This window comes from Haliotis rubra, unplaced genomic scaffold (genome assembly GCF_003918875.1).
Source record: "Haliotis rubra isolate DU_JTF1 unplaced genomic scaffold, ASM391887v1 Scf831, whole genome shotgun sequence".
NCBI classification, from domain to species: domain Eukaryota; kingdom Metazoa; phylum Mollusca; class Gastropoda; order Lepetellida; family Haliotidae; genus Haliotis; species Haliotis rubra.
Genome location: NW_025767559.1, coordinates 310,370 through 325,518, shown reverse-complemented (window position 1 = coordinate 325,518; position 15,149 = coordinate 310,370). Strand labels below are relative to the sequence as shown.

The 15,149-nt window shown below is 40.2% G+C and overlaps 1 protein-coding gene across 1 annotated transcript; it reads right to left on the bottom strand.

Annotated features, from left to right (window-relative positions):
- Positions 1-1,968: 1,968 nt before the first annotated feature.
- Positions 1,969-15,090, bottom strand: LOC124262336 (ankyrin repeat domain-containing protein 39-like). Its single transcript, XM_046696828.1, has 3 exons — positions 14,733-15,090; positions 13,788-13,994; positions 1,969-2,460 (listed from the first exon to the last, which is right to left on the bottom strand). The coding sequence occupies exons 1-3, from the start codon at positions 14,919-14,921 to the stop codon at positions 2,323-2,325; spliced, it is 534 nt and encodes a 177-aa protein (XP_046552784.1). The 5' UTR covers positions 14,922-15,090; the 3' UTR covers positions 1,969-2,322.
- Between the last annotated feature and the right edge of the window lie 59 nt (positions 15,091-15,149).

Genomic DNA, 15,149 nt, shown 5'->3' with positions numbered 1-15,149 from the left:
TAGTGGGTCAGTCTACAGTACACACTTACATACATGACGTAGTGGGTCAATCTACAGTATACACTAACATACATGACGTAGTGGGTCAGTCTACAGTACACACTTACATACATGACGTAGTGGTCAGTCTACAGTACACACTTACATACATGACGTAGTGGGTCAGTCTACAGTACACACTTACATACATGACATAGTGGGTCAGTCTACAGTATACACTTACATACATGACGTAGTGGGTCAGTCTACAGTACACACTTACATACATGACGTAGTGGGTCAATCTACAGTATACACTAACATACATGACGTAGTGGGTCAGTCTACAGTACACACTTACATACATGACGTAGTGGGTCAGTCTACAGTACACACTTACATACATGACGTAGTGGGTCAGTCTACAGTATACACTTACATACATGACATAGTGGGTCAGTCTACAGTATACACTTACATACATGACGTAGTGGGTCAGTCTACAGTATACATTTACATACATGTCGTAGTGGGTCAATCTACAGTACACACTTATATACATGATTTAGTGGTTCAGTCTACAGTATACACTTACATGACGCAGTGGGTCAGTCTACAGTACATAGATTGGGGGAAGGCGGGGTATGGGGAGATTGCCCTTGTACATATATAACCATCTGCTTCCAACCTAAAGAAAGTAGTAGTGTTGCTAATTGGTAAAAACTGAAAACTGGTTCAATAGTTATCAGATCAGTTATCGAAAATAATTTGTTAGCATCATTTATCAAAATTTCCTTGTTATGTTTGTTAATGCACAAAAAAATGAAAGAAAAAACATATGTAGCTCTTTCAGGCTTTTTTTTAAATTTCACAGGATTTTAAAGGATGATTAGCATGCTAGGAACCAAAATTTACTGGGGTCTTTAAGATAAATCAAATCATGACTTGGAATGAGCTTGTAGTGGTTATGGAATGTAACAGACAAAACCAACCTTGTGAAAAATATGTATGTTTACCCTATGTATCATATATATTGATGATGCTATTTAAAATCCATTGGTCTTAGACTGGTAGGCTGTATCACTGAAATTTATTTACTGTATCTGAGTATTTTTACTTCTACTGCTTATTAGTAGTGCTCCGATTAATTAAAATAATCAAAGATTGGTCGCAATGACTGAACGACCAAGCAGTCAATCATGTTTTCTTATAATCTAACACAATTTTGGAACATCCGTTTGCATTAGCAATTACGCAAAGGTAGTCTCATGAGTTGATTTGTGTTGGGAATTGGTCGAAGTCTCACAATTGATGATTGGTTCAGTACAAACGAGCAATCATTAAAAAAAAAGGTTAGCGCCATTTTGCAGTGTTTCCTATCCAGGTTGTTATTGCAGATATGTATAATATGATGCAACTTGCCACGGTAAAGTGATGACTAATATATCAAGAACATAAACTTCCTGGAGTCTTCAAGAAATGTTCTGTCATCACCTTTCAGTAAGTGATGTGAGTTTTCTTAGAATTAAAACTTTTTCAGGCCCTGATAACTTCTAAGATATGTTCCATCGTCAAGTGTTTCAAACACCAAGACAAAAGTTCCAAAATCGTTTGAGTTCGATTATGAGAAAATGTGATCGATTCTTTGGTCATTTGGTCACTGCGACCAATCTTCGATTATTTAAATTTATCGGAACACCGCTAGAGTTGGTATGTTCGCCACCACTCACCCCTTTCCTTAAATTGCCATGAGACTCAACTCATCGCTGAATGTTTTTTGCGAAAATACGACAAACCAAGCAGAATGCGTGTAATGATTGCGCTATTTCGGTCAAAATAATCCTGATTATTTGAAATAATTATGGACGCATATGATAGTTTGTAGATCGCCATTTTGACAACAACACAACCATGTTGCATGAATTGTTAACACACATGGCTCACTGACGTTCATACTAGCATCAGCACCACCACAACATAACGTCTCAGTATGTGAACAATGAAATATTGTATTTATTATGATTTCCCTCGAAAAGACATGACTGAATAAATATATAAGAATGAAACACTGTGTTCTGTAAAGATGTTGTTATGTTCATAGGATTTCGAGTTAAACAAAATAACAATAGAGTTGAGGTGACATGTCTGTTTGTTTTGTTTTGTTTAACGCTACACTCAGCAATTCTCCAGCTATATGGAGGGAGGTGAGACGACGTGAGGTGAGGTGAAACACTGTATTACGTTCGGTGCAAGGTCATTCCATCTAACAACGATGAACATGTATCTGCTTGAACTAGTCCGATGTTGAATGTAAGACACACCATATGACACTGGATTTGTGAGTCAGGAGAGCAGGTGCTTTATGGTGTCATCCTTGGCGCAGTCTGACGGCGTACGTCCTCGGGAATCACGTGCAGTTCTGGTGACAGGGGACGCCTCCAGCAGTACCGTCACACACTCCAGTCGCCCACGTTCTGATGCCTGGGGAGACAGATATATTGATGGTTTACTTGTCCACACAGTTCACTCAGGATCGTGACAGTAAAAATTGTTAGTTTTGTTATTATTTTCACCCCCAATTTTCCAATAATAGGTTCTGTCGATTATCAAATCCAGCTGGGCATGTACAGATATCTATAAAGTGAAAGTAAGACATTCTGAAAACATTGGGCGAGGTGAGGTGAAATGGCGTTTAACATTGTACTCGAGAATATTTCAATCATATTTTAACGTGCATGCATGTACTAGCCCAGACTAAAGCTGGTTTGATAGTGCTAGCCCACTGAGATACCATGCAGCAGACAAGGATGAATACCCGACTCAGACACATTATACTGACTCCAAGCCGACCAGTCCTTGTTGTACCCATCAGTGCCGAGTGCCAGGCAGGGACCAACAAGTGCCATATTTTTTAACACCTTTTAGTATGACGCAGCTGGGGACCCACGACCTTCCGCTCTCCGGGGTCCACGCTCTAACCACTAAACCACAGTCACGGTCCAGGAATCATTAAGATGTTATGTTATATATAGTTTGCTATACATTTAATAGAGTTAAACTGATGATATTAAGTGGTTACAGTTTGGCTAAGAAGCGGCAGTCACGTGAGTGTGAATGATCGTATTGAGCAGTAAACTGACTCAAACGTAATCCATAACGCATTAATAGTATGTTGCTTGTTCGCTTAATTAGTTTGCTCAGCACTTTTCCAGCTGACGACAGTCTGAAATCAATCTAGTGTGAACAAGACATACAACTCTGCACAGAGAATTATGTGGCCTCAGTCGACTGGGACCCTCATGCTACCTTCAACAGCTTTGTATTCATACTGATCAAATGGCCATCTAACCAGTGAGCGAAATAGTTTCCAAATTTTGCTAGCAAGTCAGTCAGGCTAGCCATGCATGAAAGTTAATAGCCCACACAATAATTCACTGAAGTAAGGCCAGAAAAGCTTGGAAATTGCTTTTTGGCAATTACATGTATTTGATAATGGTGGATATAATATGGCATATGAGTAATCATGTGTACCTTTCCCTAATCATAATGATTGGATATTTCATCTCGAAACTAATATGGCATATGAGTAGAAACTGACTGACTAGTTTAGTTTCACCCTAATCATATTGATTATCAATGCGGGGACACCAGAAATGGGCTTAAATATCCCATGTGGGGAATCAACCCGGTCATTAAAAAATTCCATGGTAGAAACACTTCTAATAAACAAACTATACTGTGACCCATGTAATGCATGGGCAGTACATGTCAGGGACCATCTCAAAATATCAAGTGTCAGTATCACTGCTGGTCGAGGACTCTAGCGGAACTACAACAGGTGCAACTCAGCTGACGTTAACGGCATCCCGCACACGGTATTCGTCCTAGATTTTGAGAACATGGTCTTCAGCATTTTGCCACACTTCTGGGGTAATTCTCGCAAAAGAAGCATTGACAAGATCTTTAACATCTGAAAGCTTGAATGTGGTATTATTACGAGCAATAAAATTCTTACAGTTACCCCAGATCAGCTCAATGGGATTGAGCTCACAGTGCCGTACTGGTGTACGCAGAACTATGTGGCCTTGTTTTGCAGCTAGTTCGTCAGTGATGTACTGGATTGGCTTTCTGTGCTGCCGGATATTTGCCATGAGCTAGGGCTTTGTTTCTGATTGCCTGTAAGGCACGTTACAGGAAGTGAGAAAATCCTGCAACTGAGCCTTGAGATTGCTCATGGTGGGTGTGATGGTACCAGGGACACGCAGGTTATGGTAACGTTATCCAAAATGAGAACGCTTGGTCCGTCCAGCTGCGGTAAAAGCTGATGTTTGAACCAATCCAAAAATACCTGCCCATTCATTTCGCTATGGTAATCACCATCAGATTACATGTATTTGACTTTAAAAACAAAGTCACAACCCCCAGCATGCAAGATGATCAGGCATCTACCTTTGCCTGATGGTAACACTGGTGCCTTAGAACAATCGGAAGGAAGCCACATCCGATCGGTTGAGTGATTTTTTATCACACCAGGTTTCATGAAGGTATAAGATTTGAAACCACAAATTGCGGTATTCTTCAACTGTTCTGAGATAAGCTGATCGCATGGACAGGATTGAATACTTTTCTCTAAACACAGCTCTGTCATCTCCCCTTTTGGTGTACCTGAACCCCATTTCTACCAGAGCTTCAATAAGTGTTGTTTTCGAGACTTTTATCGTATCTTTGATCTCATCTTGTATTTTAGCACACGTCGGTGGTGTTTTGCATTCATGCATTTAACAAACTGCATGTCGTATGATACCCTTATCAAAGCTATCCAGTTTGTGTTTCCTACTTGGTTTTGATTTTGACACGACCCCTGAGATAACTGATTTGTTTACAGCTTTGAACCCTGACTAAATGTCAAACAAGAAGACAAAGTCATCAATATACCCCGCAATGGCAAAATACTCTTCATGATTATGTCTACGAGTTATGATTATGTCAAATATTTAGGTGTGTATATAGAAAAGTAGAAGGAGAGTATTGAAGGGTTTTGAAAGTTCTGCTGCAGAAAGGAGCACTATCACCAATTTCAGTCTAGGTCAAACTTGTTGCCATGGAAACACCAAAAATATTTTATTCAGAATTCCAAAACAACCAAAAGGCACCAGTACACCACCAGATCTATGTGCCAAGTTTGATGAAGAAATAGTGGATGGTTTTACAGTTCTGCTCCGGAAAAGAGTACAACCACCAATTTCAGGCTAAGTGAAACTTGTTGGCATGAAAACGCCAAAAATATTTTATTCAGAATTCCAAAACAACCAAAATGCACAAGTACACCACCAGATCTATCTATGTGCCAAGTTTGATGAAGAAATAGTAAAAAGTTTTAGAGTTCTGCTCCGGAAAAGAGCACAACCACAATTTCAGTCAAAGTCGAACTTGTTGGCACGGAAACGCCAAAAATATTTTATTCAGAATTCCAAAACTACCAAAAGGCACAAGAACACCACCAGATCTATCTATGTGCCAAGTTTGGTGAAGAAATATTGAACGGTTTTAGAGTTCTGCTCCGGAAAAGAGCACTACCACCAATTTCAGTCAAAGTCGACCTTTTTGCCATGGAAACGCCAAAAATATTTAATTCAGAATTCAAAAACTACCAAAAGGCACCAGTACACCACCAGATCCATGTATGTGCCAAGTTTGGTGAAGAAATATTGAACGGTTTTAGAGTTGTGCTCCGGAAAGGACAAATGTGCACGGACGGACGGACGGACGGACGGACGGAGTCCATTTTAAAATCCCGCAAAACGCGCTGCGGGGGATAATTAAGGGCTTTACACATTCTATAGTAAACCCTGTCCTAGCTGACGCGAGGTTTCCCCCTCTGTTTCTCCAGTATGAAATACTGGTATAAATTTGAAATTAATTGTTCTGCTGAGATATCAAGTCGCATGTTGCCAGTTCAGTGCTCATACACGAAGTGAAACTTCTCTGGGTGAACAAGATTATCTATGTCATTTGAATCAAGACTTTTTTACGTAATTAGTTTGAATATAACTACTACAAGAGTTCCATCTCTTTCACATATAGATGTTAAAAAAAACCCAACTTTTTCCAATCATTTATGTAATATAATTAGTTCAGGCTATATGAACAATTATAATCTGCATTTAAAAATTACAATTTGTACTTAGAATATTTACAAATGTTGAACATAGAGATTTTTTCTGGGTTACATCTTCTTTTTATTCTCGAGTACAACGTTTCAGGGCTTGTTCTGGCCCCATCATCAGGTAAACTGAACAGTAACTGTTAACTCTGGCCGTGACGTCACAATGCTTATGACGTCACAATGCTATGATGACGCAATACATGTGGTGGTCAATAGATACAGATGACATGGCTAATAGAATACATGTTATTATGAATATATAAGATGTCATTTACTGCAAAATTAATGGATCAATTTAGAACTGAGCAGATACTTTTACAAAATTGTTGATTGAATTAGAAATGTACAGAGACGTATTTATAAATGTATAGAATGTAAAGTAATAGCAGTGTATACATAGAAATTATGTTTTATACATGGGAACAGTGACGAGGTAGGGTATTGTCTTATCCTAGACAACCATCATGACCCCAATGCACTCCTAGATCACCTCAACAATCAACACCCTAGAATTAAGTTCACGATGGAAACAGAACAGCATAACAACCTCCCTTTCTTGGACATCGTCATTGACAACTCAAACAACCAGCTCATCACGTCGGTCTATCGGAAACCTACCCACACAGACCAATATATTCACTATCACTCAAACCACCATCCCCAAATCAAGAGAGCAATTGTTGCCACACTTGCGAGACGCGCGAAAAAGATTTGTAGCCCTGACCTACTGCAACAAGAAACAGACCACCTGATGACAACATTCATCACATACAATGGTTATCCAAAGAACCTTGTTGAAACCACCATAAAGAAAACACTACAAGATCAAGTTCAGCCTCCTCCAAAACCTGAACCATCTCCCATCCGCATCAACATCCCGTATGTTGGGCCCATCAGCCACCAAGTCAGCAAACTCCTAAAGAAAACGCCAGCATTGACACCACTTTCTCGTCTGGCAAACCCCTTAAAACTTTGCTACGCGCAAATGGTAAGGGGTGCAATCACGCTATATCCAACCCTAAAGGCTGTGTGTATAAACTGAAATGTGACTGTGGTGACATCTACATTGGTGAGACAGGCAGACCAGTAGCTACACGCGTGAAAGAACACAAAACTTCAGTGGACAAATCAGATCTGAAATCTGCAGTTTCTGAACACATTATGAATAATCCCGATCATGAAATTGACTGGGAAACTGAAGTCCTCTCTCAAAAACATCAGTGACTGGCGAAAGGCAAGTTGATTGAGGCTATCTTCATCAAACGACAAAACCAGCAATAAACAGGGACCAGGGTGTCTACCTCCCAAATGCATGGTACATAAAACAATAAGACAATACCCTACCCTCGCCACTGTTCCCATGTATAAAGCATAATTTCTATGTATACACTGCTATTACTTTACATTCTATACATTTATAAATACGCCTCTGTACATTTCTAATTCAATCAACAATTTTGTATAAGTATCTGCACAGTTCTAAATTGATCCATTAATTTTGCAGTAAATGACATCTTATATATTCATAATAACATGTATTCTATTAGCCATGTCATCTGTATCTATTGACCACCACATGTATTATGTCATCATAGCATTGTGACGTCATAAGCATTGTGACGTCACGGCCAGAGTTAACAGTTACTGTTCAGTTTACCTGATGATGGGGCCAGAACAAGCCCTGAAACGTTGTACTCGAGAATAAAAAAGAAGATGTAACCCAGAAAAAATCTCTATGTTCATCAAATATCATCTTCTAAAATGCCAATCAAGCATCTAATTTACAAATGTTGTTAAAACGTCAAAATTTCCTCCTGTGAAGTCACCCCTCAAGTGCATTTTTTCATCTGAGCTTTGATATCCAACTAGGTAGAGTCGTACATGTATCATATATGTGCTTTTATCTTGCGTCAAATTCATCATAGTGATATTGAAGTCAAAAATCATTTTCCAAGCATTTCCAGCATTACTTTAGTCCGAAATTTGAATGTAGACACGGATGTCATCATTAAGCTGCTGATATGATGAACATTTTCATCAGACCATAAGCTTGCATGATTTATAAGTGTTTTATAACAAGTCGGAGAGAGTGATATTTTTACAAAATGACCCCATGGAAACTCAGTGGCCAGTGACCGTTGAGATTTACTGGCCCGACTGGATTTTTACTAGCCACGGTCTAGTCGCTATTTCGCACACTGCATGTAACACAGTATCATTCTGTGCAATTGGGTGAGTGAGTGAGTGAGTGAGTTTAGTTTTACGCCGCACTCAGCAATATTCCAGCTGTATGGCGGCAGTTTGTAAATAATTGAGTCTGGTCCAGACAATCCAGTGATAAACATCATGTGAATCGATCTACACAATTGGGTGAGTGGAGTGAGTTTAGTTTTACGCTGCACTCACCAATATTCAAGCTATATGGCGGCAGTCTGTAAATAATGGAGTCTGATCAAGACAATCGAGTGATCAACATCATGAGTATCATTCTGCGCAATTGGGTGAGTGAGTGAGTTTAGTTTTACGCTGCACTCACCAATATTCAAGCTATATGGCGGCAGTCTGTAAATAATGGAGTCTGATCAAGACAATCGAGTGATCAACATCAGGAGTATCATTCTGCCCAATTGGTAGAGTAAGTGAGTGAGTTTAGTTTTACGCTGCACTCAGCAATTTTCAGCTATATGGTGGCAGTCTATAAATACTTGAGTCGGATCCAGACAATCGAGTGATCAACATCATGAGTATCATTCTGCGCAATTGGGTGAGTGAGTGAGTTTAGTTTTACGCCGCACTCAGCAATATTCAAGCCATATGGTGGCAGTCTGTAAATAATTGAGTCTGGACCCGGCAATCAAGTGATCAACATGATTGGGTAAGTGATTGAGTTAGTGAGTGAGTTTAGTTTTACGCCGCACTTAGCAATATTCCAGCTATATGGCGGCAGTCTGTAAATGATTGAGTCTGGACCAGGCAATCAAGTGATCAACATCATGAGTATCATTCTTCACAATTGGGTGAGTGAGTGAGTGAGTTTAGTTTTACGCCGCACTCAGCAATATTCAAGCTATATGACGGCAGTCTATAAATATTTGAGTCTGGACCAGAAGATCCAGTGATCAACATCATGAGTATCATTCTTCACAATTGGGTGAGTGGAGTGAGTGAGTTTAGTTTTACGCCGCACTCAGCAATTTTCAAGCTATATGGCGGCAGTCTATAAATAATTGAGTCTGGACCAGACAATCAAGTGATCAACATCATGACTACCATTCTGTGCAATTGGGTGAGTGAGTGAGTGAGTGAGTTTAGTTTTACGCCGCACTCAGCAATTTTCCAGCTATATGGTGGCAGTCTATACATAATTGAGTCTGGACCAGACGATCCAGTGATCAACGTCATGAGTATCATTCTGCACAATTGGTTGAGTGAGTGAGTGAGTTTAGTTTTACGCCGCACTCGGCAATTTTCCAGCTATATGGCGGCAGTCTATAAATAATTGAGTCTGGACCAGACGATCCAGTGGTCAACATCATGAGTATCATTTTGCGCAATTGGTTGAGTGAGTGAGTGAGTTTAGTTTTACGCCGCACTCAGCAATTTTCCAGCTATATGGCGGCAGTCTATACATAATTGAGTCTGGACCAGGCAATCAAGTGATCAACATAATGCGTATCATTCTGCACAATTGGGTGAGTGAGTGAGTGAGTTTAGTTTTACGCCACACTCAGCAATTTTCCAGCTATATGGCGGCAGTCTATAAATAATTGAGTCTGGACCAGACAATCCAGTGATCAACATCATGACTACCATTCTGCGCAATTGGGTGAGTGAGTGAGTGAGTGAGTTTAGTTTTACGCCGCACTCAGCAATATTCCAGCTATATGGCGGCAGTCTGTAAATAATTGAGTCTAGACCAGGCAATCAAGTGATCAACATCATGAGTATCATTCTTCACAATTGGGTGAGTGAGTGAGTGAGTTTAGTTTTACGCCGCGCTCAGCAACATTCAAGCTATATGACGGCAGTCTATAAATAATTGAGTCTGGACCAGACAATCCAGTGATCAACATCATGAGTATCATTCTTCACAATTGGATGAGTGAGTGAGTGAGTTTAGTTTTACGCCGCTACTCAGCAATATTCAAGCTATATGACGGCAGTCTGTAAATAATTGAGTCTGGACCCGGCAATCAAGTGATCAACATGATCAGCATCATTCTTCACAATTGGGTAAGTGAGTGAGTGAGTGAGTGAGTTTAGTTTTACGCCGCACTCAGCAGTTTTCCAGCTATATGGTGGCAGTCTATACATAAATGAGTCTGACCAGACGATCCAGTGATCAACATCATGAGTATCATTCTGCACAATTGGGTGAGTGGAGTGAGTGAGTTTAGTTTTATGCCACACTCAGCAATTTTCCAGTTATATGGCAGTCTATAAATAATTGAGTCTGACCAGACAATCCATGATCAACATCATGACTACCATTCTGCAATTGGGTGAGTGGAGTGAGTGAGTGAGTTTAGTTTTACGCTGCACAGCAACATTCCAGCTATATGGCGGCAGTCTGTAAATAATTGAGTCTGACCAGGCAATCATGATCAACATCATGAGTATCATTCTGTGCAATTGGGTGAGTGAGTGAGTGAGTGAGTTTAGTTTTACGCCGCACTCAGCAATTTTCCAGCTATATGGCGGCAGTCTGTAAATAATTGAGTCTGATCCAGGCAATCGAGTGATCAACATCATGAGTATCATTCTACGCAATTGGGTGAGTGAGTGAGTTTAGTTTAACGCGGCACTCAGCAATTTTCCAGCTATATGGTGGCAGTCTATTCATAATTGAGTCTGGACCAGAAGATCCAGTGATCAACATCATGAGTATCATTCTGCACAATTGGTTGAGTGAGTGAGTGAGTTTAGTTTTACGCCGCGCTCAGCAATATTCAAGCTATATGACGGCAGTCTATAAATAATTGAGTCTGGACCAGACAATCCAGTGATCAACATCATGAGTATCATTCTTCACAATTGGGTGAGTGAGTGAGTGAGTTTAGTTTTACGCCGCACTCAGCAATATTCAAGCTATATGACGGCAGTCTGTAAATAATTGAGTTTGGACCCGGTAATCAAGTGATCAACATGATCAGTATCATTCTTCACAATTGGGTAAGTGAGTGAGTTAGTGAGTGAGTTTAGTTTTACGCCGCACGTAGCAATATTCCAGCTATATGGCGGCAGTCTGTAAATGATTGAGTCTGGACCCGGCAGTCAACTGATCAACATCATGACTACCATTCTGCGCAATTGGGTAAGTGAGTGAGTGAGTGAGTTTAGTTTTACGCCGCACTCAGCAATATTCCAGCTATATGGCGGCAGTCTGTAAATAATTGAGTCTGGACCCGGCAATCAAGTGATCAACATCATGAGTATCATTTTTGAGCAATTGGGTGAGTGAGTGAGTGAGTGAGTTTAGTTTCACGCCGCACTTAGCAATATTCCAGCTACATGGCAGCAGTCTGTAAATAATTGAGTCTGATCCAGGCAATCGAGTGATCAACATCATGAGTATCATTCTACGCAATTGGGTGAGTGAGTGAGTGAGTTTAGTTTTATGCCTCACTCATCAATATTCAAGCTATATGGTGGCAGTCTGTAAATAATTGAGTCTGGACCAGGCAATCAAGTGATCAACATCATGAGTATCATTCTGTGCAATTGGGTGAGTTAGTGAGTGAGTGAGTTTAGTTTTAAGCCGCGCACTCAGCAATATTCCAGCTATATGGCGGCAGTTTATAAATAATTGAGTCTGATCCAGGCAATCGAGTGATCAACATCATGAGTATCATTCTACGCAATTGGGTGAGTGAGTGAGTTTAGTTTAACGCCGCACTCAGCAGTTTTCCAGCTATATGGTGGCAGTCTATACATAAATGAGTCTGGACCAGACGATCCAGTGATCAACATCATGAGTATCATTCTGCACAATTGGTTGAGTGAGTGAGTGAGTTTAGTTTTACGCCGCACTCAGCAATTTTCAAGCTATATGACGGCAGTCTATAAATAATTGAGTCTGGACCAGACAATCCAGTGATCAACATCATGAGTATCATTCTTCACAATTGGGTGAGTGAGTGAGTGAGTTTAGTTTTACGCCGCACTTAGCAATATTCCAGCTATATGGCGGCAGTCTGTAAATGATTGAGTCTGGACCCGGCAATCAAGTGATCAACATCATGAGTATCATTTTTGAGCAATTGGGTGAGTGAGTGAGTGAGTGAGTTTAGTTTCACGCCGCACTTAGCAATATTCCAGCTACATGGCGGCAGTCTGTAAATAATTGAGTCTGATCCAGGCAATCGAGTGATCAACATCATGAGTATCATTCTACGCAATTGGGTGAGTGAGTGAGTGAGTTTAGTTTCACGCCGCACTTAGCAATATTCCAGCTACATGGCGGCAGTCTGTAAATAATTGAGTCTTGATCCAGGCAATCGAAGTGATCAACATCATCAGTATCATTCTTCACAATTGGGTAATTGGGTGAGTGAGTGAGTGAGTTTAGTTTTATGCCTCACTCATCAATATTCCAGCTATATGGTGGCAGTCTGTAAATGATTGAGTCTGGACCAGGCAATCAAGTGATCAACATCATGAGTATCATTCTGTGCAATTGGGTGAGTTAGTGAGTGAGTGAGTTTAGTTTTACGCCGCACTCAGCAATATTCCAGCTATATGGCGGCAGTTTATAAATAATTGAGTCTGATCCAGACAATCGAGTGATCAACATCATGAGTATCATTCTACGCAATTGGGTGAGTGAGTGAGTGAGTTTAGTTTTACGCCGCACTCAGCAGTTTTCAAGCTATATGGTGGCAGTCTGTAAATGATTGAGTCTGGACCCGCAATCCAGTGATCAACATCATGAGTATCATTCTGCACAATTGGGTGAGTGAGTGAGTGAGTTTAGTTTTATTGCCACACTCAGCAATTTTCCAGCTATATGGCGGCAGTCTATACATAATTGAGTCTGGACCAGACAATCCAGTGGTCAACATCATAAGTATCATTCTGCGCAATTGGTTGAGTGAGTGAGTGAGTTTAGTTTTACGCCGCACTCAGCAATATTCCAGCTATATGGCGGCAGTCTGTAAATAATTGAGTCTGGACCAGGCAATCAAGTGATCAACATGATCAGTATCATTCTTCACAATTGGGTGAGTGAGTGAGTTAGTGAGTGAGTTTAGTTTTACGCCGCGCACTCAGCAATATTTCAGCTATACGGTGGCAGTCTGTAAATAATTGACTCTGGACCAGACAATTGGGAACCTTGGACACCAAGTCAGCTAGCCTGACCACCTGATCCCGTTAGTCGTCCCTTACGACAAGCATAGTCGCCTTTTACAGCAAGCATGGGTTGCTGAAGACCAATTCTAACCCGGATCTTCACGAGTCTGTTCTGATGGAAGTGACTTCAAATTCAGGTCTATGCTTGTAAATTGTATTCAGTTTCAAGAAATAAAATTGGTCTGGCCTAATATTCCAACACAAAATGCACTTATTACTTAAAATTGGTAGTGGCTTGAGTTGTTTTGTTCTAAATTATAGAAATTAAATTGATTTCATTTGTTGTGCTTACCTTGTGAAGGGGGGTCATTTCATCTGAATCACGTGACACAGGGTCAGCCCCGCGACTCAAAAGGAACTTGACAATGTCAGTGTGACCCATGTAGGCAGCTCTGTGAAGAGGCGTGGCATGTCCAGACCTTGTGGTCACATCTACGTGGGCACCAGCGTCCACCAGTGTCCGGACTACATCCAAGTGACCGTTTCTGCTGGCATAATGCTGAAATATTAAGACAGAAGGCACATATTTTTTTCTTACCATAACCATTAAATTTGTTTTGCTGTAAATCTCTGACATTTATTATTAAAAGTGAAACTATACACGACTTCAATTTTTTCTCAATCTAAGTAAACTTAGGCTCAGTATTTATTCGTTTGTTGATAGATCAGTGTCAGCGACCTGGGAAGAGAAAGTCCAAAACATGTTTTGTAAGTCCTGTCAAACCCCAACAGGTATAGTCCGTTTGGCTCAAAAGCGGACCGATGAATTGCAATCTAACTTGAAAACTAATAAACAAAGCATACTCAATGAAACGCTGATCATAATCAAAACATCATACCCACTCTGTGAGGTTTTTGCAGAATTTTTGTCCTAAAACTAAAAAAGTTGTTTAACTATCATTAAAATATTGACACAGTTCACTGTTTGTTACGAGGGAGGAGTGCCGAGAAAGGGGACAACCAGGTGTTCGAGAAGCACATTCACACACAAAGTTATCAATTCATCAACCTGTACTGAGCCTAAGTTTACATAGACTGATTTTTTTCTCCATGTCATATGTTTGTACCGAAATGCATAGCATGAAATAATATATTTCATGCAAAATTATGTCGTGATATTAACTGCAATAACTGCATACCAAACATATTGAACCTATTTGCATTTATAAAGTTCATTTATACTAACTAGAGAATTAACGACCATCGTTCGCTTTACAGTTTTTACAAACCCAAGTACCAGAGCAGTGTAGCCCGATTTGTCTGTTTTGTCAGCGTCTATATCTTTCTCTAGCTGGCGCTTTACATCCGTCAGATCTCCATTTAATGCGGCAGACCAGATTCCACGCTCAAATTCTAATTCATCAAGCGTCTGATGAACCGATGGGGCGCTGAAGTGTCCGGAACATTTGTGATCCGTGTGAGCCATTTGCAGTCATGTTTTTGATAAACCCTTGGGAGCAGTCATTTTATAGTATTACTACGATGAGGGAAATACACGCAATAGTATTTTTAAATGAAACAGCAATGAAAATATTCCTCCAAAAGACATCATAAATCCGAATTATTGATGTATTTATAACAAGAGCGATACATTTAGAGGATAATACAGAATTCATGTTGATCCTCTTAATAAATACTCATTTTCTCAAGCTCG